General features: G+C 41.6%; 1 protein-coding gene across 3 annotated transcripts in view; it reads right to left on the bottom strand.

Moving 5' to 3' along the window:
• RAB6A (RAB6A, member RAS oncogene family) overlaps positions 1–27,888 on the bottom strand; it is a 70,634-nt gene that overhangs the window by 27,309 nt on the left and 15,437 nt on the right. For all 3 annotated transcript variants that reach the window (XM_074572267.1, XM_074572268.1, XM_074572269.1), the window contains exon 2: positions 891–949. In XM_074572267.1, the coding sequence (XP_074428368.1) occupies positions 891–949 (59 nt within the window). The remainder of the gene's footprint in view (positions 1–890; positions 950–27,888) is intronic.

The raw sequence follows: 27,888 nt of genomic DNA, 5'->3' as shown, positions 1-27,888 counted from the left end.
CCACCCCCCCAAAAAACCCTTCACATTCATCAGGGAACAGATTTTTCTCAGCTTAGTGTATTCAGAACGTCACCAACTGTAACCAAGTCATGAAACACGTTCTGTTTGAACAAGACGCACTTTGTGAAGCTAAAGTACGTTTATAGCTTGTCACCTTTTCAAGCTCATCCTAAATTCTGGGAGTGGGCAACAATGCATCTCCTAGAATTTAGAAAAGTTAGCTTGTGTCAACTTGAACTGACTCGTTACCAAACACAAAGCAGTGAGGGGGCTGCAGGGCCAATTGGAATAAAAGACGATCATTGCTTCAGCCCCAACCTTGCCAACCCGATCTTGTTTAAATAATAAATAACTAAGCATAAGCAAGCAGTCACAGGATGGGGACGTGGACAACAATGAGTTTTGTGGTCTTTGTTCCAGCAGACAGAACAAAATAGCGTCCTAAAGAACGCCCAAGCCTTACAATCCACTGCTTTCTGCTCTGCAAGTCCTTGTTCACCTCTTTGCAGCTCAGCTTGCTTCTTTTTTAAGAGCCGGGGTACCTGTTACATTTTCCCCACAGAGGCATTACATCTGATGCTTTGGTAGCAAATGGTGTGAAAAGAAAAATGGTAGACTGAACAACTGCTATCATTTGGGAATACCTAAGAAGCCTATCCTTTCGAACCACAGCTCATCCCGCTGCCAGTAGCTGATAAGCTACTCAAGCAAAATCCAACACTGAAATGCCATTCTGAAAGACTATTAAAATACACAAATTAGAGATTTTACAGTTAAGAATTTGGTCAGTGTACCAACTCTTATCCATTGCAATCAAATGGAATCTTCCTGCAATGGAAGACACAACAACAAAAGGGCCATACAGAAGACAATAATATGGATGAATTTACCTGGTAGGTGTTGTCAAAGCTGTCATACATGAACCTGGTGATCAAAGAAGTCTTCCCCACTGAAAAAAGAAAAAAAAACACAGATTCAAGGAACAATTTCAGTGAAAGTATTAAGCGAGGGATTTAAAAATGGTTTCAGGAGGAGTTTTACTCTGTGTCCAACAGATCCATACTGTGCAATTAAACTCCCCACAAGCAAAAGAGTAGTCTTTACAATCACAGGGTCACTAATAGGTACATTTTTCTGAAAAAGGCTGGCACCTGTATCATTCCCGAGCAGCAGTTTTACTCTTAAACATCCACGATTCAAGACGAAAATTGAGATAATTTGATTGTTCCAGTTTCTACCACGTCATTCAGAGATTTCAGTTGAACTAAATGAACACACGTAATAGGTCTGACAACCCCGACAACAAATTATTATACACAAGACAGCCCTTCTCACTCACAGAACAAGGCAGCTATGTCGCTTTAAAATACATCTCGCTGTGCACCTCCTCAATGTGACACTCTCTGTATTTGTCACACAAATGGCAGTCCCTGCTGTATCATCACGGTAGCATAAGACAAGATTGAGGAGCATCATTGTTGAGAGGCTTGTTTACCATCTGCCCACAATTCCTGCAGTCCTGATCACTCCATTAACTTCACCCTTCCTTTGACAGGGTATTTCACTATACCTTTTTGTATCAGCAGGTTCATATGCTGTTAAAAATGCCATTATCCACCCCAGTGATGGCTGCAGCTCGTGACTGGTGTGTTTGCTTGCCTGTTCAGCAGCAGGAAGGCAGTTGGCACTGCCATCAGAAGGTGTCACTGCAGCATGTGCAGCCACACCTGATACTCAACAGGGACAGCGGTGAAGCCTTTTTCATGCAGCCATTTGTGATGCTGCAGCTCGTCTGTAGCTGCCACTCAGCTTGGCCAAGTAAAACCACAAAATACGGCAAGATCATTTCATAACTGAGATCTACATAAACTGTGTATATCATAACATTCCAGCCAGGTATCAGGCTACCTTGCAATCTCATTTTCATAGAATCACAGAATGGTTCGGGTTGGAAGGGACCATAAGACAAGTAATATGAGGTTCATTTTAAAACAATCACTGTCACAAAAGTTACCTTCTACTCTCTGTAAAACCAGCGATACAGCTGAGCTGGGACAAAGCCTAACTCATAATCAATGGCCAACTTCTTCCTACTTCATACCACCTTCACCTGGAGGGGACCAGCAGGAGCCGGAACATCTCAACTTGACTCATTTCAATATATTTAAATACTCCTAATTGTAGGGAAATTACTTAGGAAACAACTGAAGTTACTCAAGAATATATCACCTCCAGTTGTTTCCGTCTAACCTCCTTGCAGCTGGAATTGGCAGGGGAGACTTATGTATGACTTACGTTGGCCATCAAACACTGCAGGTACAGATAAAAGGCAGTTAGATGTGCACGAGTCAAAGCTTGCGTTCTTCAAATAAGGTTGTAGAGATGTTAGTCTGCAAGGATGACCATCAAGAGAGATGCGGAATTTAAGCCAAAATTCTGGTGGGGGAAGGCTGGTGGTGGTGTCTGGTTTTGGGGTTTTTTCTGTTTTTTTTTTTTTTTTTTTTTCTTCAAATCTTAGTGTAAAACTTTCAACAAAATCTGCAGGATTGTACTAAGCAGCATTTTAATCCATCTCCAAACTTCAGTTAACTCTGTAGAAGTGCTAAACTAACAACAAACCAGTAGACAGCCTTTGAGAAAAGGATTTTCCCAAGTGTCAAGATTTGAATTCCTGCGTGTGTTTTTAACATATTCCCCTCCATAGGCATAATCAGGTTTCCCCCAAAGTTAAAAAGCTGCCTTCACAAAGGTAGAGCAAATATTCCCTTCGGTGAGTAGGTATTCAGAAGCAACACATCTCAGATGGGCAGGATTCCTGAATCCCTTATTCAAATTTGTCCCAGGCCCCCACGGATGTGTTGAAGAACAGCACAAGCTGGTGCAGGTCAAACAGCCACAGGCTGGGAGAGGAGGAGGGTTTCACTCCAGACCCAGCAACTCAAATCCTCCAGAGACAGAGACCAGCAAATCCAATACCTTCCCACTGCGGCATACACTATAAATCCCAGTAACGGGTTTGCGGCACCACAAACAAGCTGGCTTTTCCTCACGTGGCCACTGATGCCAACAGTCAAACTGAATTCTTTAGAGGCACAAGGAGATGTAATCAAACCCATGAAATAATTTTCTTTGGTAAGTCACAACAGCCCGTGAAGAACAATGAAGTCTTAGGAAGACATTTCCCTTCCCACTGTACACTGAGATGCCCTGGACGGAATCTGTCTAGAAACTATAAAATCTGAAAAGATTTTCTATTTCATATTCTTTGAGCTTCCCCACCCTACCTTCACCCATTTCACAAAACATAGGGGAAAAATAAGGTGCCCCTTGGCTTGCTTATATTTAAATATCTCCTTCAACTGATGTTCGGATAGAGTGTCTTAATGCACTTCAGATCTAAGACATTTCCTTTGCAAACAGACCGAGGTTTCCTTTACATAGCATGTCAATGGCACCAGATCAAGCTAATATTAATACCAACTGCTTAGAGTTTCAATTCCACAATGATTACTGAAGCATCACCATTTCTCCTTTAAAAAAAAAAAACTTGCTTGAAAAATCCTGGCAGAAGTGAAAGCTCACAATTCCCACTGTATCTATAATTAAAAGGAAAAGTCAGTGAATCTTCTCTTCAGAAATTCACAAGTTTAGATTATATAAACAAACACCTTGTCCAGAGGGTTACAGGCTTTAAATATTCCCTCTTTAAAAAAGAGCCACTCCTAATACTTCACACCATCTCACCTCTCCCCAGCCTCCCCACACACGCCGCCCTGCCTGCCAATGGCAGAAACTATCCCCAGCCCTACAAAAAATAGCCGGATGAATCACCTTAGGATTCATATACCATCTGTTGCACACTAAAGTGATGTGGATGCATATGCCGCTTCTCCTGTGGAAGCCGTGCTGCTCAAAGCCCCATTTCAGAGAGCTTGAACAGGGAACAAAACCACACAGAAATTAATCTATTGTCAATTATGTTGATCCCATTTTTCCCATACGGAGGCATAGCACTGGCCCCTGGGCTAGTCATAGCTAAAGCACTGTCACACATGATTTTGTGAGCATACCAAGTACTTAAACGTGCTAACTGTATTTACGATGGACCTACTACAATAGTTACAAACTGAATTCCCAGTAAGGAATTTAGCACACCCCAACCTGCAGAAATAGCTGATGTTTTTCCCCTCCCTTGGCAGAGCAACAGAAGGGCCACTGAGCCACAGTTCGCCATTTGCTTTTGGAGTCGAGCCCCTGGGCTCTTGCATGAGTTTTATTTTTACATCAGTTTTTAATAGGAACGTCACAACCAAGTGTTAAGCTCCTGTCCATGACTTTAAAAAGAAATAAATATAACAATAATAAAGAACATTACCAAAAAAAGAACCGATTTGTTGACTGAGGATCTGCAGGAGAGTCTGAATCCCATTCTGTTACATATTTTCACTTGCTTTCCGTTCTGTCTTCTGGCTGTATGCTTATCAAATTCACAGAAGGCATTAATTTGGGAGTGACTGCAAGCAAGTTAGAGGACAGAATCAGAATTCAAAATAATCTCAAAAAATGCAAAGTGACCTCAAGAGGAAAATGAAGCTCAGCAGGGAGAAGTAGCACAAGGTAATACACACAGCCAAGAACAACTGGCTGCTTAAAATACAGATTGCAAACAACTCCGTAAGCAATCTGGGGGTTATAACCAAAGGAAGCAGATAAGACAGTCAAGACTTCCTCTTTGTTTCATTAAGCAGTGTGGTTTTTTAAAAATCTACTGGGTTAATTTAATCTCTTGGAAAAATTTCAACACACAAATATGTCCAGGGCAGCATTAGTCAGCAATGCAGTAGCATACAACATCCTTTGGGCCAAAGTATTTCTGGAATGCTGCTGGGACGAAAAAAAAAAAAGTTAACATTATCCTTGAAGGAATAAAGGTGGGGGAGGAAATGCTGCGAATGGGGTTTTACTGCAGTGCACAGCTTTGGCTGGAGCAAAAACCTCAATTCAGGAGTTGAGAAGGAGCTTTTTGGCAAGATAAAAAAGGCAGCTTGCACAGTTTACCAGAACTGAAAGGTGACGAACAGCAGAGAAGTAACATAGTGATAAGGAAAGATGGTCTCCAGCCTCTTTTCTTTCTGTAGATCAAGATCAAACAGCTGAAAGCCAAGTCCAAACAAAGTCCTACCAGAAAAGGCATGTAATCTCGAAACTGAGGGTAATTAAACTCTGAAATTCTGCTGGGCAGTGGAGTCTCCTCCGTTCCTTTGCACACAGAGTTGTCAGATATCATTCCAGTGTACGAATTCACATGCAAGGCATCCAAGAATTTTTTGAAGCATAGGGAAGCTAAGAAAATAAGTGATTAACCAAAGAAATCATTTGTTCCAATGCTGCACCTCCTGAACATCAATTTTGGAAACTGTCATTAAGTGGCTGAATAACAGTAGCAGCATGGGTTTCATTAGATGAGTTTTCTGCTGCTTCAAGCTTTTGATCCAACGAAAACAACGCCCAGCTCCTAATCACACAGCTGTGGCTCAGACACCATTGCTTAAGTGCAGAGATTATCAACGTACAGTCCTGGATGGGAAGGCAACCAGTTCTCATGGGAGTTTTTAAGCTTGTATCCAACTTGCTCAGATGGTTTTCTTCAGCTGTACCAGCTCTGGAAGAATGTGGACCTAGAGAACACTGGTGGCTCCCGTACCGAATTGGCTACTCACCCTCTAACCATCTAAGCTGAACAGGTTAAAAATACTGTGTGGTGCTTTTTCCTGAGAGGCTGGGGGAAGCGCAGAGAGAGAAGTGTTTTGCTGTACAAAGCAATAAGTGGAAGCATTCATCCGCATTAATTCTGATAAACTGCAATGTTTTAATATACTAAGCGACAGAAAGAAGTGGCTGTTCTGGTATACAAAAATAGGAAACTCCTAAAAGGAAAGGTCTGATCACTGGTTCAGCACAGAAAAAAGCAGACGCCCAAATACGAACAGCCTCCTAAATCAGCAGCTGAATCAGTGGCAAACAGCAAAGTATCCAAGACACGTAACTGAGTTAAAAGACAGGAACTTGTGAAGTTCCTAACAGCGAAATTGCCATTAACTATGAGGGCCCAAATTCAAAGCCTTCAACAGCTAATGGAGTCAACCTGATCGATACTCTTTGTCTGGAAGCCTTGAGCCACTGCCTAGCACTTATTTCAGAAAGAGCATTCATCTGCAAGATGAAATCAATACGCTAATCTCATAGTTCCAGCAACTTTGATCTGACAGCAGCGACTGGAGAGATTTCAAGGTCGTTCATCTGATTCTTGGAGACTGCCTTGTCCCGCTTCTGGGGCCTTGCATCCTGGAGATTTGTATGTCCAATGCCAACCACCACTAATGACATTGATTAACTGCGGGTACCAACAACTCCTCCGCATCAGTGCATGCGGAATACGTGCCACCGGCTACTGCTGGCAGCACTGCAGGCAGCACTCCATGCTGCGGGCTGTAACGAGTCCCTGGGGAGACTCACATGAGAGACAGGGATGGAAGAGACCCATTAGGTAATACAAATCATCTCCCTGACAGTATGGGATTAGAAAGTCATTTGTTGCCAGGCGGAGTCTGCAAAGGGCTCAGGCAACAGTCAAGAGTGACCTACAAAAGAAAAGTAATTGGGATTGTGCCACTTGCACTGTATGATGCACAAGAGGAGCAGGACCTAGAATCATAGAATGGTTTGGGTTGGAAGGGACCTTAAAGATCATCCAGTTCCAACCCCCTGCCCTGGGCAGGGACACCTCCCACCAGACCAGGTTGCTCCAAGCCCCGGCCAACCTGGCCTTGAACCCCTCCAGGGATGGGGCAGCCACAGCTTCTCTGGGCAACCTGGGCCAGGGGCTCACCACCCTCACAGCAAAGAATTTCTTCCTAATCTCTAATCTAAATCTCCCCTCTTTCAGTTTAAAACCGTTCCCCCTCATCCTATCACCATCACTCCCCTCCCTGATCCAGAGTCCTTCCCCAGCTTTTCTGGAGCCCCTTGAGGGACTGGAAGGGGCTCCAAGGTCTCCACGGAGCCTTCTCTTCTCCAGGCTGAACACCCCCAGCTCTCCCAGTCTGTCCTCACAACAGGGGGGCTCCAGCTCTCACAGCATCTTCATGGCCCTCCCCATTTCATTTTCTTAGGCATGTACTTGCCTCTCTAATGTAAGAGATTTACATCTTGCCCAAGGATTCTTCCAGAAAAGTCACACTTAAATCTCCGAGTTCATACTAGTTGTTGTTTAGCACTTTCAAAGCAACAGCAATAAATAATAAACCAAGAAACATCTGCAAAACAAAATAATCTCAAAACCAATCCTTCTATCCAGCCTTTTCATTGTAAAGCTAAAAAATTCCACTTGGCCTCTCCCAGTTCTCAGAGGCAGACGTGGTTAACGGAGATCCAACTTGCTAAAAGCGCAAGTTAGAGAGAGGAAGATGAAGAAAGTCGCTTCATCACACATACAGAGAAATGGCAGTGTAATCCCAAAATTTCACTTGCCCTTTGCAAAGCTCCCTTAAAATCTGGCTGAAGGATAAATCCCCGTAACGCTACAACTTTCTTTCACAGATAAACTCACCTTAAAATCTTCACTGGAAATATTTCCTTTACTAGGCACACCATAACACAGCTTATCCAGCAATAACGGAGATGCTGACAAGGAACTGTATTTCTTACTGAGAAGTCAAGTTCTGTTCTGCCCTCACCTCTCGAAACAGATGACCCGATACCACTCAAGGAGTTCTGTCGAAAGATACGGCTCCAAGATCTTCCAACTACTGGCCTCACATCAAGTTTCATGCTCAAATTTGCTGGTACTTGAGACCCAATGCTTAAAAGAGTTGCTGAAACTCAAAGATCTAATGCTGAGGATCAGAGCGCTTGCTAATCCAGATCTGGAAAAAACAACCCAAGGCAACAAGCCTTGAGGAAAAAGCATTGCTAAGAACAATATACTGAATTATGAATGCATGAAAACCATTTTTAGATTTTTATTTAAAAAGAAGCCCCAAAAGGAAGATGCTTATAGTTGACTTAAAATGATCTGTATGAGCCAGCAATCAAGAAGAATATTTTTAGGTATGTCAGTCTGAGCTCTTAAAACAGAAATGCTGTATTAAAGTGATTAAAGCAACTTCTTTTAAAAAAAATAAATCCTCCTCTGCTCTTCACTGTCAAGCTATGGAAATTTCACCCAGTTCCCCCAAAGCAAGAAACAAAACTCATTCATTATCCCAAAAACACTGACAGAGGCAGACGACTGCATTCATCTAACAAATTCTCAGTAAGATTAAGTTTATCCATAGCCGCAGCTGAGGAACTCTAAGGACAGCATCAAGTCTAGTGACAGAGACCAGCCGTAAAAGGCAGAGTTGATGTGGTCACAGAATCACAGAATCTTCAGAGTTGGAAGGGACCTCTAGAGATCATCTATCCAACTCCCCTGATAAAGCAGGATTGCCTAGAGCACATTACTCATGACTGCATCCAGGCAGGTCTTGAAAGTCTCCAGAGAAGGGGACTCCACAACCTCCCGGGAAAGCCTGTTCCAGTGCTCTGTCACCCTCACCGTAAAGAAGTTTTTCCGTGTATTTGAACAGAACTTCTTATGTTCCAGCTTGTGCCCATTACCCCTCGTCCTGTTACTGGGAACCACTGAAAAGAGTCTGGCACCATCCTCCTTCAACCCACCCTTTAGATACTAATATGCCATAATAAGGTCTCCCCTCAGCCTTCCCTTCTCCGGGCTAGAGAGTCCCAGCTCTCTCAGCCTTTCCTCATAAGGGAGATGCTCCAGTCCCTCCATCATCTTTGTTGCCCTTCGCTGGACTCTCTCCAGTAGCTCCCTGTCTCTCTTGAACTGGGGAGCCCAAAACTGGACACAGTAGTCCAGTTGTGGCCTCACCAGTGCAGAGTAGAGGGGGAGAATGACCTCCTTCGACCTACTGGCCACACTCTTCCCTATGCAGCCCAGCATTCCATTGGCCTTTTTGGCTACAAGGGCACATTGTTGGCTCATGGATAATTTACTGTCTACCAGGACCCCCAGATCCTTCTCAGAAATACTTCCCAGCAGGTCCACCCCTAACCTATACTGGTGCTTAGCATTCTTCCTCCCCAGGTGCAGGACCTTGCACTTGCTTTTGTTGAACCTCATTAGGTTCTTCTCTGCCCAGCTCTCCAGCCTGTCCAGGTCACGCTGGATGGCAGCACGGCCCTCTGGAGAGTCAGCCACCCCTCCCAGTTTGGTATCATCAGCAAACTTGCTGAGGATACACTCTGTCCCATCATCCAAGTCATTAATGAATATACTGAACACAATTGGACCAAGTATTGACCCCTGGGGGACACCACTGGTTACAGGCCTCCAACTAGACTCTATGCCGCTGATCACAACCCTCTGAGTCCTGTCACACAGCCAGCTCTCGATCCACCTCACTGTCACCTCATCTAGCCCACACTTCCTCAGCTTCCTAATGAGGATGTTACAGGAGACAGTGTCAAAAGCCTTGCTAAAGTCAAGGCAGATAACATCTATGGCTCTCCCCTCATCCAGCCAACCAGTCATAACATCATAGAAAGCTATCAGATTGGTCAAGCATGATTTACCCTTGGTCTCGCCTCCTTGCTCTAATTAAAGAATTTTTTACCCTTAAGTTGGTTTTTTCCCCTTTGATTCCACTTCTGCTCTACTGTCAAACCTCTTTTATTCTGACATTTCTTTCCTGATCCAAGACGCCAGATGAGATCAGACCAAAGGCCCATCTGAGCCAATACTCTGCATCCCCAAGTCCCCAGTAAATAAAAAAAAAAATCCAGGGGAAAAAAAATCAGAAGAAAGCCCACAAAGAATAAACCTTCTTGAAATATATCCATGGCTGTACCCTCAGTAAGCAGCTTTGTTTACAACTAAAAAATACAATTGGGTAAAAAAAAAAGTTACTTTTAATTAAAAAAAAAAGTATGGCTATAGATTTATTATTATTATTATTATTATTTTAAGAGCAAAGGGCAATATTAAACGTGCATTTATCAGACATTTTCATGGCATGTTTTGGCTATGCCGGATAAAGCTGGCTGAAGGATGGCCTCCCAGCCTGGTTGCTGAAATGGAACGGCTGCCCCCATTGATTCCAGGAAATAACAACATTTTGTACTGTGAACACTACAAAAATTGTGCAAGTCGCTTTTGTACTACTTCAGTGGTTCCTGCATTATACCAAAGCAGCAATGGCTTCTTTATGTACAAACAAAATGGTTCAAATAGCCTCTTTTAATTTTTTCCCAGCCTAGCTAAATATCTAGGTTATAAATTATTATACTCTTGTCCTTTTAAACAGATTTGCTTCTTTAAGACAGAATTTAAGATTCTGTTTAGGAATTTAATGTAGAATATCCAGAAAGTTACATGAAAACAAACAAGACCTAGAAAAACATGGAACAGCTTGGGTTTGTTGTAAATAATTTTAGTAATAATGATGTTCCATCATTTTCTACTTTAAATATATTTTTATTTCATTCATCCTGGAGAACAGAGGCAACTCACCTGGATTTTAATCGATTATATTTTTTGTACTCATTTGAAATAGAATGAAAACAATGCACCGAAGCTTGCAACCTAGATCAAACACAGGAAGATCAGCAAAGGAATTTAAAGCACCTAGAGTGAATCCGTCACCTTCAGATGCAGCAACGCACAGGGAGCCCTGAGCAAGGAGCATGCTCTCAATAAAAAGCCCATTTAATACACTTCCAGTAGTTTTGTCACTTCTGTTTTAATTGCAACTTCTTTGACAAAGGAAATTTGCAGCTACATTGCTCTACAGAGGAACTATGGGCCAGCGAAGATCTGAAGATAATTTGCTGATGCAAAACATTGATAATTACATATTTCTTTGGCGGTTCAGTAGACATTTTGGTCCATCATAAGAATGCTTTTAAAATGCAAAAAAAATAAGCCAAAGTCACACAGAATCTTCAGAGTTGGAAGGGACCTCTAGAGATCATCTATCCAACTCCCCTGCTAGAGCAGGATTGCCTAGAGCACATTACTCAAGACTGCATCCAGGCAGGTCTTGAAAATCTCCAGAGAAGGAGACTCCACAACCTCCCGGGAAAGCCTGTTCCAGTGCTCTCTCACCCTCAACGTAAAGAAGTTTTTCCGTGTATTTGAACAGAACTTCCTATGTTCCAACTTGTGCCCATAGCCCCTCGTCCTGTTACTGGGAAACACTGAAAAGAGTCTGGCACCATCCTCCTTCAACCCACCCTTTAGATACTTGTAAACATTAATAAGGTCTCCCCTCAGCCTTCTCTTCTCCAGGCTAAAGAGTCCCAGCTCTTTCAGCCTTTCCTCATAAGGGAGATGCTCCAGTCCCTCAATCATCTTAGCTGCCCTTCGCTGGACTCTCTCCAGCAGTTCCCTGTCCCTCTTGAACTGGGGAGCCCAAAACTGGACACAGTAGTCCAGTTGTGGCCTCACCAGTGCAGAGTAGAGGGGGAGAATGACCTCCTTCGACCTACTGGCCACACTCTTCCCTATGCAGCCCAGGATTCCATTGGCCTTTTTGGCAACAACGGCACATTGTTGGCTCGTGGATAATTTACTGTCTACCAGGACCCCCAGATCTTTCTCCTCAGAACTACTTCCCAGCAGGTCCAGCCACTTGAAGTCCTTCAAGAACTTAAAAGCAGGTTCTACGGGCTGCAGAAGACTGAAGTCCACAAACCTCTGTGCTCAGAGTCCTCTGCACAGAGTAAATGGGAGGCAGCGGCACAGGAAACGAACTGTTGCTTTGCCAACAACAGATCATCACACAGTGAAAAAACAACAGCAAAGATGGTGCTGGCAGCAGCCAGCAGCTCATACATGGTTGCAGGGGGAAAGAACAGACAACAGAGCAACCAACTCCGAAAGGGTTTTTTGGCAGTTTATTTGTGTAGGTTTTATGGCATCCTACCCTGAAAAGTAATTCTAGAAAGGCAAACACAATCAATAACAATGTCAAACAACTGCAGCTGACCTTTTTAGCCCAATGAATCCCTGCCAATCCTTAATTTCTTTTCAGGTCACCACCCACAACAAAGCTTTTTTTTTCCTTCTTTAATTAAAAGCAGTATTGAAAACTGTTTGATACAGTCCTGGATCAATTGCTTTGACCTGAGGGATTGCTGGTAGTCTATAGCACTCAATTTGAGAATCACTGGCTGGTACCCACAAAGCAGAGTAGGTACCCACAAAGCAGAGTAGGTAAATCAGCTTACCGCTCTCCTGCAGTACACATCGTACACCTTGCACATTGCTAGCACAGCTGGATCAGTCCACGTATCTGTAAAATACACTGCAATACACATGCTATTCAATAATTCTAGGGATGTGCACTACACTAATCAAAATTAGCAGTTACGAGTCTGCAAAAAGGCATGAAACCAGCACCAAGGTAGCAGGTACACAGCAATGGCTTCCTTTTGATTCAAATTCAAAGGAAGAAGTCGTCTAAGGAATAACTGTCCCCTCCGAGTGTTATTTCATACAAAACAGTATCTCCAGTCCGTAGCCTCTTACAACTGGAGGTGAGGAAAGAAGAAAGCTCAAGCTGCCAGCAATGACACCCTGCTCTGGCACTTCCTCTCTTCCTTTTCCTCCCTGAATTAAAACAGAGCAACAGATCAAGACAGTAAACCACAGGTAAAACACATGCTGAAATTCACTAGCGTAAGGCCCATAAGGACTTTCTCTAAATCTACCACCTTTGAAAAGATGCATCACCCTTCCCTGCCCTTGTGGGCTCCAGCACTGGCAGAGACTTTCCACATTGCATTTGTTTGTGACGGCTTGGACTGACTGGGCATTATTTGGTATCAGATGTTTTAACACAGGTGAGCCCCCAGAAACTGGCAGCAGAGGATTCCCATCATTTCAGTTTCATTCTCGTAGCAGCCTGCCCTTAGTGAACTACAGGGAAAGGGGTGCTTCACATTTGCATATTTTCTATTTACATTTTTTAGCTATCAGTTGACAAAACAAGAAGAAATAACTGACCACAGCCATCACCACAGTTGTTCAAAGACTACTGATATCAGAAGCAATCAAAATTAGTAGTAACTCTACAGAAATTAATGGACTGGATAATACAAGAGACTTCAGGAAGCCCAAGGTAATCCTGAACAATTTTCTTTTTTCCATCCTAGGGTATAGTATTGGACATTACATAGAATCTTAAATCTTTACTAACCTTAAAGTCCCAAATTCAGAGTGTGAAGTAATATCAGCGCCCAACCTCCTGGCTCAGGTTAAGACTACCATGCTCATGCTCATCATTGAGATCCTGTTCCAATAAGGTGCTGGGAGCGTTGATCTTCTTAAAAATTAACTTTTTTTTTTTTTTAAACACATATTTTAACACCTTCCCAGATGAACAGTAATGGCATTGCCCCAGTGAAGAAAACCAAGTGCAGGGCTCTACACCAAATGGTGATGAATTCAATGAGATCTGGCCACCGAACGAGTTCAATGACCAAGAGGGTAACTGGCCTCAGAAACACCCCGTTTTCCTTTCCCTTCTACACAGAGCCCCGAATATTTTAATGTACTGAAAGATACTGAACAAAAATTACTTATTTTCTCATTGTAAATTCAATTCCCTTAGTCCCTTACAAAGATTCTATCCAAACTGGACTTCTCAAGGCAAATTGAGACAGTTTTATTACAGCCAAGCATCTGCTTAAGGTGCAAAGACGAGTTTTACTCATTATTACAATTACGTAAGAAACAGCATGGGCAGAACGTTTGCTGCTGAGGAAATTACCATTTTCTTTTTAGCATGTAACAACCAAGGGCCTTCAACTTTGGTCAACTCTTTGTGATGGAAGAATTTCCGAGCAAAATATTTTAATGCCTCAATATCTTCGCAGTTGCCAGCAATTTCACAAACCAGAAACTGTGACATCAGCCTTTTAGCTCACTAGACAGCCTTCAGCACTCCGGTGTTAAAAAAAGCCTGCATTTAACGAACTAGAACAGACCATAAGCTAGGTATACAAGCCTAAATGGATGGTAGGAAGCCTGCATGAATATTTATGACTGTCTGGTGCAGAACAGCAGGAAGGGAAGCAACAGAGTTGAGTGAAGTAGCATGATATAACAAGGAATGACACCTACCTAGCAGATGAGCACACATAAAGCTATTATGTGAACGGCTGATATCATCTGCAGCTTATTCTCACATGCTACAATAACAGGGACACAAAGAAAGGAAGCAAGTCCATTTTCACAGTAGCACCATTTTAAACGCTAAGCATATGAAAAAAAGATGCAATGATCCTGCATTTCACAGGCGTTGCTGTTCACTCAATGTGTATCCTTTCAGCAAGAGAGGGCACGATATGATTTTCCTGAAGGATTCTGAAGAGTTATGGCAAAAATATCTACTGTGTCTATATTTGTTATAGCCCCAGGAAATCAGTGAAATTTGCAGCTCCTTAAGTCTCAGTGAAACGTCTTCCAACAGTTGACACCACTAAAGCTATTTGTCACTCAGGAGGCAAAGATTCAACTCCTCTCCCCGGCCACAGCCAAAGATTAATTTTTTAATGGCTTCTAATAGAAATTGATGAATACGTGTTTCAAGCGATGCCCAAAATTATGCAAGTTTCACAACCATTTGAGACCTTGCAGGAAGACATGCCCTTGCTACTGAGAAGCAAATAGGAAATATAATTTTGTCACAACCCCGATGTCATCAGAGCAAAGGGGTTTTAGTTCCAGTCAATCTCTCCAGGCAATAACCCACACAAACAAGAGTTTTCATGGCTGCTGCCTGGCCGACTGCTCTTTCCTGTCAAGCGTTTCCATAATTTACAAAAAAGGACCAATTACTCCCTTATCTACAACAACCAGTAATCAAATGATTAACACTTCAGTAACTGCCTTATAAAAAAGATGACTATGAAAATACATGTTAGTCTGAAAAGCTCATTAACATTAATTTTCATTCAGTCTTTTCTTTGAGTACCTCAGAAGAGGATGTACACAGTGCTGTTTTCCTAACGGAAGCGATGAGGCCCTGCTTGTGCCACAATACTTCACCCAAGACAGAAAGGCATTGAGGTTGAAGCACTTTTCTGACCCAGAAAGTATTTTTTCCCAGACTTTTGCTAATAACCATGCCTAACAAGGCCTGTAACATGTGAACACTGGTGTTACACAAATGCAGAAGCTTAAGCAACACCAGTTTTTCCAACTTGGCTTCTTATTTCATCCTAAGGAAACCACCAGCTCTGGTTCAACAAGCTCAGAACTTAACAGGAAAGGATCCTGTCTCAACAGTAAAAAATTATCTTTGATACCTGGGTTGTCCCTGACAATATATATTTAATTTATTGGCCCACTAAATAGGAAGAAGATTCTCAGTCACTAATTAAAGTCCCGCAGATAGCAGATTATCTATGCTGATACACGGACACCTGCTTTTGGTGCTTCATTCACAGGGATTAGCAAAACCAAGGCCTGAAAAGCTGCCCTGGCTACAGCGACTGTCTTCCAGTGGGATTTTGCAATAGATTTTGGCACAGGTATTAAATTTTCACAAGTATCGAGTACCGCGCTCCATGAGAAAATTGTCCTTCCGAGTTCAGCCTGCCACAATACAACTGTGAATATATTCAAGGGAATTTGAGAGGTTCTGCATCTGCATTAATAGAAGAATTAGTTTGTGTCAGGTTTCTAGTCCAGATTTCTTTTTCCTTCTAATATTACTGTAGAGATCACAGAAAACATCAACTCTGTGAAACTACACTCCCAATCTTGTTCTTAAGTAAAAGTCAATACAATCCACTGCAGAGAAAATTTGCAAAACTTGAGGATTTATTTTTTCCCTCTCCAGAAGAGAAAGAAAAAAGCTTTCCAAAACCTAGCAGTTGAGAATTGGTTCATGTCTCAAATTTGTATTTCTCAGCCTGACTTTAGATTAGCTACACATTTGGATAGACACACGCTTGTGTTTAAACCTGGTTGAACACTGTTAATGTTTTCATCTCCATAACAAAGAATGCACAGCTAATCAGTGAAAGCTATTAAAAGACTGCTGTCTTTTTCCTTAAATGAAAAAGTTTTCACTTTAGTCCTAATCTTGCACTATAAATGTTCCCTGTCTAATTCCCATTGTACACTATTTCAGCTTTATGTGCGTATTTGGCAAAAGAGTTACTACGGAATGGTTTGGGTTAGAAGGGACCTTTAAAGACTGTCTTGTCCGAGCCCCCTTCCACAGACAGGGACATCTTGCAGTAGATGTTGGTTAGTACCAACTTTGTTGGTTTTCATTCTAAAAACCTCAGGTTAGACTTCCCTTCCCCAAGGGAACCTGCTCTTAACGCTGAGAAAAAAAGCTCAGAGAGAAACTGCCACTGAAAAAGATGCGAGCAGACACACCGACAAGTGGAAAAGCCCCTTGTTCTGTGGGAGAGGTCTTATGGTCACATCTCGCTAAAAGATTCTGCCTTCCCCTTTGACAGCTGAACTGGCTCACTCATATTTTAACAGTTTAGCATCTCCAGGTTGCTCAAATTTTCACACCACCCTTTTAAAGCAGTGTATGTTGAAGTATGTTGTGTCCTGAACTAGGCTCTGCTGATCAAGATCATCTGCTAATACCTCTGGAAGCCTTTTGGGGAAATGTGGGCCAGGAAAGGTGTGAAAAATACTGTCCTTGCAACTGGCTGTTGAGCCCCTCTTGATTTCAGGCTGCAGTGGTGGGATGCAGACCCCAGGAAACACTTGTTCACAGACCATCTCTGAAACAGAAAGGAACCAGACAATTCTCAGCCAACAGGAAACACTCAAGAGAACATCCTCAGTGTCACAACGCAGAGCCTGAAATATTAAAAGCACAATTGTACTATATAAAAAGCTAACAGCCTCCCTATGCAGGTCAGAGAAGAACCTGCCTAGCTCTCCTGAACATGAAACACCGGTCCTTCTGGCACCAGGGTCCTTTTGCGCAACACCTGCCAGAACATCCTCATTATGATTGTCGCTAATTGCTTTCAAGCAGCGTACCCCAAGTCTTGCTCAGCTAGCCTCAGCATCCGTGACGCCGCAGCTCCTGAAAAACTGCATGCACTACCCAATACAATCACATGATGCACTCTGAAATAATGTTAAGCTTTGTTAAACCTCACATACACATTCCCCAGGGATAGAAAATGGACAAAAAATTGCCTCTAACAAGCACAGTAACAATTCTCCCAAAGGATTCTACCTTTTATGCAACCACTCCACCAAGATCCTAATGCCACACTATGAAAAAAAAAAAAAGTTTTAAAGCTGACAACTAGATATTGAAGGACGACTGGATAAAAGCCTGCTGTGACACTGATCTAAGTATTCAGCACCATATGGATGTATTTTATGCTGTCTCTAGGCATTTTCAGACCAGCAAGAGAAGCAAAGAATTGTCACTTGTATTTAAAGTTTGGCAGTAGCTAAAGGGAAAAGGAAGAGGCAGAAAAGAAAGCATTTTCTACTATCAATTTTTTTTAAGTCAACATTAGCCTGTTTGCTTTCTTCAGACATGTTAGAATGCTATTTTATTTAGTTCTACACTTTTTTTCTTGAGGGAGATGCAAGTTAGTTTTACCTGGAGTTTAGTATCTCTATTTATCAGTAATAAACTAAGCCATATATTGAGACTAATCATTAATGGCCTGTAGCAGGCCAGAGTAGAAGGCACAGCCTAGACCCGTAAAGCTGGACAAGGCTCCCCTTTGTATTTTGGTATATGAAAGGTGCCCAAAAATCAATAAAAATTTGTGGAGAATAATCACAACTTTAATGACTTAAACTTGGTACTCTTTTCCACTAAGTAAATCCTAATAAGCACTGGCAGAGTTGATGAAAGTAGAACAATACGACTGATTATTAATGCATGGGCAAGATTTCCCTTGGGATACACACCAAGCCTTGTGACAGTGACAAAAATACATGGTGATAAATAGCTTCATTAACTCTTGTGGGTTTTTGTCGGTAATTAGCTTTACTTTTCCTCCCAAAATGGGAAATACACGAAAGAGCACAGTGCAGAAAATTTTGGTTTATTTGCTCAGTCATGGCCCTGAATAAATGAAACACTGAACATGGGTCAGTCCTCTAGTTCCATCTCATAACCACCCAGTTTACAGACTTTGCAGCTGTGATAGTTTTTAAACAATTAAGTTGTACATTGCAAAGTGTTCACCTCAAAGTTGGTGGGTTTTCCACCACGTTCACTAACCTGTAGAAAAGAATAAACAAGAGTCAGCCCCTCACTACTCAACAGGAAGGAGCGAGTCTATTAAAATTATCAAAAGCAAAATATAATAGTCCGATTACTCTGTCAAGATAGTAAAATTAAATAAAACATGGAAACGTTACCTCTTCAGCACAGCCATAAAAACTCATTATAAAATATAGGCCTTGTGTTCTGAAAAGGAAGCCACTTGTCTAGTTTTCTGCGGAGGAGCTCCAAGTCAACCACATAACATAACATAACCAGGGCTATTTTCACAGTTTAAAAGATTTCTAAAAAGAGAGCCAAAATTAGGGGGACCTTCAGGCAATTTCAGTTTTCCTCATCTGGTGTAACACCACGCATCCGGGAAGTTACCCAATGCCACTTTGTGAGAAGTACTTCCAGTTTTCTGTTAGCAAAAACGCCTGTCAACTCTCATGTTTAGAGCTCTGAATCTTCCATCATTTTGTACAGAAGGGACAAACATTCTGCTTACATAAGGCCGAAAGCAATTGAGTTTTCTTGAAAAGGCAGAATCCTGCCCATTTCTAAATGATGAACACCCTTTAAGCTGGTGTGGAAGCCAGAAACTGTCTTCTACTGTCCACAGCAGACCAAGCTAGAAGTTTTTCCTTGGGGAAAGAGAGTCTTAGATCTTGTGAAGACCGGTAACAAAAATGTTAAGAAGGGATAAATGAAGTATGCATGTGAACACGTGCAAAAACAAGCAACAGAGAGAATTAACGGAATTGCACATACTAATTGCTACATAGCGTGGTAAATGTGGTTTCATTCAAATTACCAGATAGCAAGAAGAGGAAGACTAAGCCTAAGATAAGGTAACAAGAAGATCAAGAAACTGGTGTTAAGTCCCCAGATAAGAAAAAACAAAAAAACCAAGGAGAATCAGGAATTTTGCCCAAGCCATAAGAGGGATGAGACAAAATACCTAGAGGAAAGGTCTCAAACACTTTTCAACTCCTAAGCGGTACACATGTACAGTCCACAAGTATCGGTTCAGTGCTGGAAAAATCCAGATGAATCCAAGAGACATGATGAGGACTCAACTGTGTCCCATCCTGTGTCACATTAAGCAACTCCAGCCCCAGCACTTTATACATCTTGACCCTTTTGAGGACACAGCTGAAAGCACATGGAAGTAAAATCTACGCTACAGTGACTGTGAGCGAAATCTGTTCAACTGGAAATAAACAACTCCTTTCACTTCCATAAGGGCTTGCACTGAGTTTTGTTACACTATTATTATTTTTTTTTTAAGGCTATGGCTCTCAAGAATGGATTCTGGAAGCTGGTTTCTATTCCTGACTTTCTTAAGCCCTGGTTCATGATGTCAGAAGCAGCAGCAAGATACAGGGCTGCCTTACATATATAGCAACCACAATTTTTGTTAAAAAAAGCCCTCATATTTCAAGAGCATGTGTAAGAGTCCCAAGTATGAGAATACTAACCCTTTATATATTTCTAAAAGGAAAATGTCCACCTTTTGATGACACTCATCTCAAGTATTTTGAAAACAATATCCCAAAGAGTAACTATTCTTGCCACAGCAGAGAGAAGTCATGCAGACGAGTTTAAAACCAGAGAACAGGAAGGATGAATGATGTGGTCATGTTTGCTACGCAAGATATCTAGAAAAACAGGGGGGAAAAAAAGCCTTAAGCTTTGTTAATTAACTAAAGGTACTCACAGGTCACCTTTACATTTCAAAGGCTGCTGCACAGGCTCTTATTATTATTTGCTGGGAATGAAAAAAAAAAAAAAAAAAGGACACCAAATGTATTCAGTCTCCTGAGGATATTTTTCACCACAGCTTGAAGACTGAGCTTTCCTTCTTGTCTTACATAGTTACAGCTTTTTAAAACATGTTTCCAATTAGGCTTAAAATATTTTCCAAGCGACTTTATTATTTTAGCTGCTCACGAAATGCCTCAGAAGGAAGGCTCTTTGAGCCTCAGCATAAATATTGACAGCACTAAGCAGCATCTCTACGAAACCATAAGAGTACTTGGTAATACTGTAAAATGTGTCCCAATGATCTTCTGATCAAACCTGGATGACCATGAAACTAAGGAAGAAGAAAGATTCAGTGGTACAGATATCCATATGATCACAGTCTCTACTCAAAACTTCTTAGCAGCCAGGCACAGGGAGTGGAGCAAGGAGTTCTCAGCTGCAGATCAACATAAGGAAGAGAATTTCAAGTGGACCTCATAAGGAATTCAGCTGGCAAGAAGAAGGTGAGTACAGATTGGTGAGCAGAAGACATCCCATGCAGGAGATGTTATTGGGAAGCTCCTCCTACATCTCAGAAATGATTTATTTTTATTCTTTTAAAAACAGCAGCAGTAGGTCTTGCAAAGTCATGGCTTCTGGAATCCTCATTCTGCTTTTAAACACTGGATTTTACCCAACACACGGAGAAGTATTCCACTATCAGAACATACAACCACCTCCAATATTAAGCTAAGTTATATTTGTATGTACACTTCTATGAAAAAAAAAAAAACCAAAAAACATTTAAGACCGGATTTGGGAGGCAGGGGTGTTGGAGGATGATGAGGGAAGGGAAGGAGAAGGAACAGTATTAGATTTCGGATAGTAAAGTCCTCTTCATTCCAGTTGCAGTTTAGTTGGGAACGGCTGCCTTTCTCTAAATCAGAGTATGAGGATTTGCAAGATTCAGTTTAAAATCAAAGAACGAATAAACCCTGTATAATTCCATTACTAAAGACAAAATGGCACTGAGGTAAGCATGTGTAAAAGGGTTCTAAGAAGTCCCACTGGACAAAGATTAATTTTATATTGCCAGCAAGTCAGTGACTAAAAGTTAATTCAGGCTATAAAATGACACCTATATGCCTAGGCGAAATACAGCAGAGTGCTGGTACCACAGAGCTCTCTCTTCTGGGCTCCAGTTCAAGTGTCCTCAGAGTGGTTCCCGAAGCTGGGCAGTAAACAGGAGTTCAAAGAGTCAGAATGGGTGACATTTAATATTGACTTTCTATCAAAACACCCTGTTTAGTTATCATTTCAACGGTCCCCACAACACTTTGGCTAAACATTTCCTTAATAATGCAATTTACGGACAAATTGCAGAACAACTCTAGCTAACTGTGTGCCGGTTTACTCAACGATAAAAGGGACAGTTTTGCTGCGAGCACATTCAGACAAATTAAATGCTTTTAGAGACACCTCATCCTTATAACATCTTCAGTCCTGGCAGAAATGCAATTGCATTAACACTTCATAAGGTGCTTTGAGTACAAGCAAAGAAAAAATAACACTTGTTGTTTATATAATAGTTTACAGACAATTTCTACTTGCTGTATTTCTAGTTTTATGCATTAATGTTACAGAAAATTTCAGTTATAGTTTTGGTTCCGATTTCTGTGTATTTTTTACAATGTAAACACATTCACACACATTGCAAATGCCATGACAACTTCACCTTCGACAAAAAGCTTTAGCCTTTGGGTCAGGTTGTTCCAAAAAGAGCTTTTGGAAAGTTATACTGCTCAGCATTTCAGTGAAACAACAAATCTATTATTGAGATACGCAATATCTCAATAATATGAATGCCAACTCACTTTAGCCCAAGTGATGGTTTCTAAGCCCGATTCATAGAATAAAGTCAAAAGAAGGAAAGTTGGGTCCATTAAATATTTACTCTGCCTTTAATTTTAACTGCATGTTTGTTTATTAACTGGGTGGTGGTTTGGTTCGGGTTGGTTTTATTATTTCAACTGCTTTAATGGTCCACTTCCTTCTTACACAAAAATTTGAACCTATCTGTTTTAAAAGACCAATATTTAAGTTTTATTATTGTCATGTAAGGGTAGCTTAATATTCACTTTATATATGATGGCAGTTAAAGCCTGTGGGGATTAATCCACTTTTTGAAGCATATATTACGCATAGGCTGTATCATTCAGACACACCATTAAAAACAAGTGCAGCACTGAGCAAAAATCCACAAGGAGACCTTCAGTAATTAATCATTCATAAGATCCAATTTTTTACACCTCAGTATTTTATTTTTAAATACCTAATTAAATGCTTGTAAAAGACTTGGAAGATGTAAAATGCTACATACGCAGATCCAAAGTAATTAAGCCACTTTGGACAGACATTACATTGGAAGTGTGGATCTGCTCTTTGAGGAGTAGTTCTGGTAAGCGCAACTGTTGCTCTGTGCTGAGCTCCTCTTGCAAAAGGGGAAGGAGCTACACGCTCCTCCAGCACCTAGACCACAAGATTCAAGCAAAACAGTAAAAAAAATGACATTTCCAAATTCCGAAAACTGCTCTGAATGTTGGCATAAAGTCAGAATCAACACAATTGTTTCCCTCTCTTGCAATTACAATTGTCTTTGGAATCAGCACATTAAGAGTAAAAATAAACATTCAGGACTTTATTCCACTTCTCCAAATTAGTAAGCTTTAGCGGAATATGAGCAAAAAGCACGATCTATGCTCTCATGAAGCACTTGCTTATATTTACTGAAGAAAAAGTGAGAAAGTGGCAAGGGAAGGTATTACTTCGACTAGATTTCCAGATTTTACTGCAACTTTTAAGTTCTCAACTTGAATAAGAGACTATTCACCACAGAAACATTTTGAAAACATATGCAGATATTCAAAAGATAATGATGAATTTCTGGTTTAAATAACTTTAACACAGTATTTGTTTCCAAAACAAACCATATCCATGGGCAGTTTACCCAGGAATCTGCATATAAATCTTCAAATATAACAATGTTCTCCACAGATAACTTTTGTTAAAATAGGATAAGCTAAAAATGATAGGCTATCATTATCTAACAGAAGAACACTCTTCTGGATTTTTCAGAATGATATTGCACTGGTGCTATTTCCCCGCAAAATTATCTGTTTCGTTATCTCTGCCCAAGAGTCCATTTCTCCACCACCATTGAAAACAAATCTTAATATCCAAGGAACACAATGCAGTAAAAAGGGAGATTCCTCTTCCCAACACAGTAGTACTTCAATACTTTCAGAAATCCAGAATTTTTCTTTGCATCATTCGTCTTCTCCTGAGATTTGAGTACTACCAATGACAACTGTAATACATATATTCATCAATGACCTGGATGAAGGGATAGAGTGCACCCTCAGCAAGTTTGCTGATGACACAAAGCTGGGGGGGGGTGGCTGACACACCAGAAGGCTGTGCCGCCATACAGAGAGACCCGGACAGGTTGGAGGTCTGCACAAAGAGGAACCTTATGAAATTCAGTATGGGCAAGTGTAGGGTGCTGCACCTGGGGAGGAATAACCCCACACACCAGGACAGGTTGGGGGCTGACCTGCTGGAGAGCAGCTCTGCAGAGAGAGACCTGGGAGTCCTGGTGGACAACAAGATGACCATCAGCCAGCAATGTGCCCTGCTGGCCAAGAAGGCCAATGGCATCCTCAGGTGCATCAAGAAGAGTGTGGCCAGCACAAGGAGGGAAGTCATCCTCCCCCTCTGCTCTGCCCTGGGGAGGCCACAGCTGGAGCACTGGGTCCAGTTCTGGGCTCCCTGGTTCAAGAAGGACGGGGAACTGCTTGGTAGCAAAGGGCTACCAAGGTGATTAGGGGACTGGAACACCTCTCTGATGAAGAAAGGCTGAGGGATTTGGGTTTCTTCAGTCTGGAAAAAAGATGACTGAGGGGGGACCTTATCAACACTTATAAATACTGAAAGGATGGGTGTCAGGAGGATGGGGCCAGGCTCTTCTCAGTGGTGCCCAGTGACAGGACAAGGGGTAACGGGCACAAACTTGAACATAGGAAGTTCCACCTAAACACGAGGAGGAACTTCTTTCCTGTGAGGGTGGCAGAGCCCTGGCACAGGCTGCCCAGGGAGGTGGGGGAGTCTCCAAGTCTGGAGACATTCCAAACCCACCTGGATGCGTTCCTGTGCAACCTGCTCTGGATGACCCTGCTCTGGCAGGGGGTTGGGCTGGATGGTCTCCAGAGGTCCCTTCCCACCCCTACCATTCTGTGATACATACACTAGAAATTACATCAGTGAAAAGACTTGTTGCCATGTCTAATGATTTGCTACCTGAAACCACCAAGTTGAGCTGGTAGTGAGGCTCCTTCCTGGATAACCTCGGATTATCTTCCTTTTCTTCTTTGGTAAAGAGTACCAGGATTGTATTAGGTTATTTTTCACTCTAGCCTTCAGAGCATTCAAATTCCAGTGGTCTTGCATCTTTTAATTTAAGGCATGAGATTCAGAAAGATGAACAGCAACTTAACAGTTGCTGACATGCTGGAGGGAAGGGATGCCATCCAGAGGGACCTTGACAGGCTGGAGAGGTGGGCCCACGCCAACCTCATGAAGTTCAACAAGAGCAAGTGCAAGGTCCTCCATCTGGGTCGGGGCAATCCCAAGCACCGATAGAGGCTGGGCAGTGACTGGCGTGAGAGCAGCCCTGAAGAAAAGGACTTGGGGGTGCTGGTGGACGAGGGGCTCAACATGAGCCGTCAGTGTGCACTAGCAGCCCAGAAAGCCAATCGTATCCTGGGCTGCATCAGGAGAAGCGTGACCAGCAGGTCGAGGGAGGTGATTCTCCCCCTCTACTCCACTCTCGTGAGACCCCACCTGGAGTACTGCGTCCAATTCTGGAGCCCCTACTACAAGAAAGATATGGACGTGCTGGAACGTGTCCAGAGAAGGGCCACGAGGATGATCAGAGGGCTGGAGCACCTCTCCTGTGAGGGCAGACTGAGGGAGTTGGGGTTGTTCAGTCTGGAGAAAAGAAGGCTCCGAGGAGACCTTATAGTGGCCTTCCAGTATCTTAAGGGGGCCCACAAGAAAGCTGGGGAGGGACTTTTTAGGATGTCGGGGAATGGTAGGACTAGAGGGAATGGATTAAAACTAGAGATGGGTTGATTCAGACTGGACGTTAGGAAGAGGTTCTTCACCATGAGGGTGGTGAGACACTGGAACAGGTTGCCCAGAGAGGTGGTGGAAGCCCCTTCCCTGGAAGTTTTTAAGGCCAGGCTGGATGGGGCTCTGAGCAACCTGATCTAGTGGGAGATGTCCCTGCCCATGGCAGGGGGGACTAGATGATCTTTAAGATCCCTTCCAACCATAACAATTCTATGATTCTAAGAATAGAACTAAATCATTTTACATTAAGGTTTAATTACAATTTAAAATTGGTTACAAAACTGAACTTCAATGAAGTACATTTGATGCTTCTTCCCTAAAAAAAGTCTTCATCAAAAGTTACCTGTGCAGTTCACTCCTGCACCGAGACTGCTAAAGATGGAAACGTGAATATACTCCTACTACTTCAGAACATGTACACACGGAAAAATCTTGCCTAAACATAGATGGTCAATCCAATATTCTCTAGATGTTGGCAATTTTGAGAATGTAATCTAAGAGCGGCAGTATCATCAGCTATAAATATTATTTGGGTTACATTCATGCACATGAAAAGCTGTATTCACCAGATACAAAAGGAATCACATCAGCTCCAGAGAGCAGAAAATACAGACAGAAATCAACATAAGAAAGGCGAGTGAAAATTTTGGATAGCTGTAAGGGGGAAAAGCTACTTTATTCAATTTTAAAAGAATACAGTTCTCCGATTTTTTTGCAGTCATGAAGGCATACCAAACTGCCCCCTAAGAAATTTCTTTAACCTACATTTATTGGCAGTGAAAGTCAATAAGTGCTATTTAAATGATTCAGCATTTGTGGAAAGTCTTGATGATGACATCTTCAGCTGCTTCACGTAACTGTGATGCGTAACTAGGCGTGAAGTTTTAATTCAGTCTATTAATAAAGTTAATACAATGCTTATCATATTTTTGTCAAGAAATTGACCCCTCCAAAGGAAGAAACCTTACAAAAAGCCAAAACTAATCAGACAAATTGGGATGAAGTTCAATAGTCGTTGCTAAGTAATATCTTAACTTCAGCTTTCAGAATTATTGAAGCAAAACAGCAACCTCTCTCATTCAGGAGCAGCCCCAAATTGAGATGGTAAATCAAACACTTCACTGAACAGGTTACACAGATGGAGTCCTGCTAGTTTAGCACAAAAAAATAGATTCTACAAAAATGTGAAGTCATTGCAGGTACACCAGAAGAAAACTGAATTCCCTCTGTGTGTTTTATTACCACAGCATGAATGCATCAAAATAAGTTGATTTTTTGAAGGCTACCAGGCCCACCCTATGCCTCAATGCTGCATAAACATTAACTAACTTCAGTCTTCATAAAATCTCGAATTTTCACTTGAAGAAAGTGTGACACTGAACTCTACACTGGTGGCCATATTATAGCTTTCCAATGAAGTTTAGAAAAAAAAAAAGGAGGAAAATTTCAAATTTCAAAACCCAGATGAAAATATCACAATATTATTGATAATGCTGCCTATTAAAGGCAAACTATTTGAGTCCAGTTGAGGAACTGACACATCTGAAAAATCCTCACAGCAAAGACATCCCAAAACACCCCAATTCATAGAATCATAGAATTGTTAGGGTTGGAAGGGACCTTAAAGAACCCATCAAGAGTAGTCTATACATCATCTTAAAAAAGGAAAAATAAGTTCATTTATTAGACACTAGCAACACAGAACGGTACAGCTTTCAGGATTGCTCCTGAACTACATAGATTTCATGAAAAAAATTATTGGGGGGGGAAAAAAAGGACAATATCTGCCAATTATTTGCACTACTTTATGAACCTTTATCAAAGTTCTTAAGGCACTGTAAAGAAATTTCTAGACTAAGCAGTTTATAATTTCTTTAAAAAATATATATATATTTTTCCTCTCAGGAGCTATCCAGGCAAACTTGCTCCAGCAATAATACAGCAATTGAATCACAAGATTCAAAAGGTTTCGATTAATTTATCCCACAAAAAGTATTCATTAAATACGGCAAATAGGACAACATGTAAAATGCCTCTATTTAAAGACACCTCAACAGTGGTTAATTAACTAATTATAAGAGGTGTTTTCAACTACAAAACAACAAGACAGATTGTATTTAGATGTGGCAAATATATTAGGAAATTGAATGCCATGAATAAAAACCTGGAAGAGCTCAGAGTAAGCAAGGTGCTTCGAACTTGTGGGCACTGCCACAATACCAAAATGGGTCTTATGATAATGCTAAATGAATGTTTTAATTGGTATTCCATGCTCAGTCAACATGGAAGAGAGGAATCTGGATGATACAACTTCCATTCGGAACTCTTCCAGTCATCTCAGAGCAAAAAGAGAAACATAGGATTGTAGTGTTTCAGAAGATGTGTGAACCATGGCAAGCCTCAGACTTCTCCCAAGACAGCAAAAGTGGCTTCCTCTGCTGGAAATACTAAGGAAGAGTGAGAAAAGTAGTTTTCATTAGCTAATTCTCATACGTACCGATCATATATGTAATACAGAAGGACAGGTGAACTATTCATTAGCTAATTCTCATACGTACAGATCATATATGGAATATAGGACAGGTGAACTATTGTCTACCTTCTCTACATTTATCTGAATCACCCACATATTTCGAAACCATGAAACACCCCTCACTATCTCCTT

The sequence above is a fragment of the Larus michahellis genome, chromosome 1 (assembly GCF_964199755.1).
Source record: "Larus michahellis chromosome 1, bLarMic1.1, whole genome shotgun sequence".
In the NCBI taxonomy this organism is placed as follows: Eukaryota; Metazoa; Chordata; class Aves; order Charadriiformes; family Laridae; genus Larus; species Larus michahellis.
The sequence above is the reverse complement of the archived record's forward strand: the minus strand, read 5'-3'. Positions and strand labels throughout refer to the sequence as shown.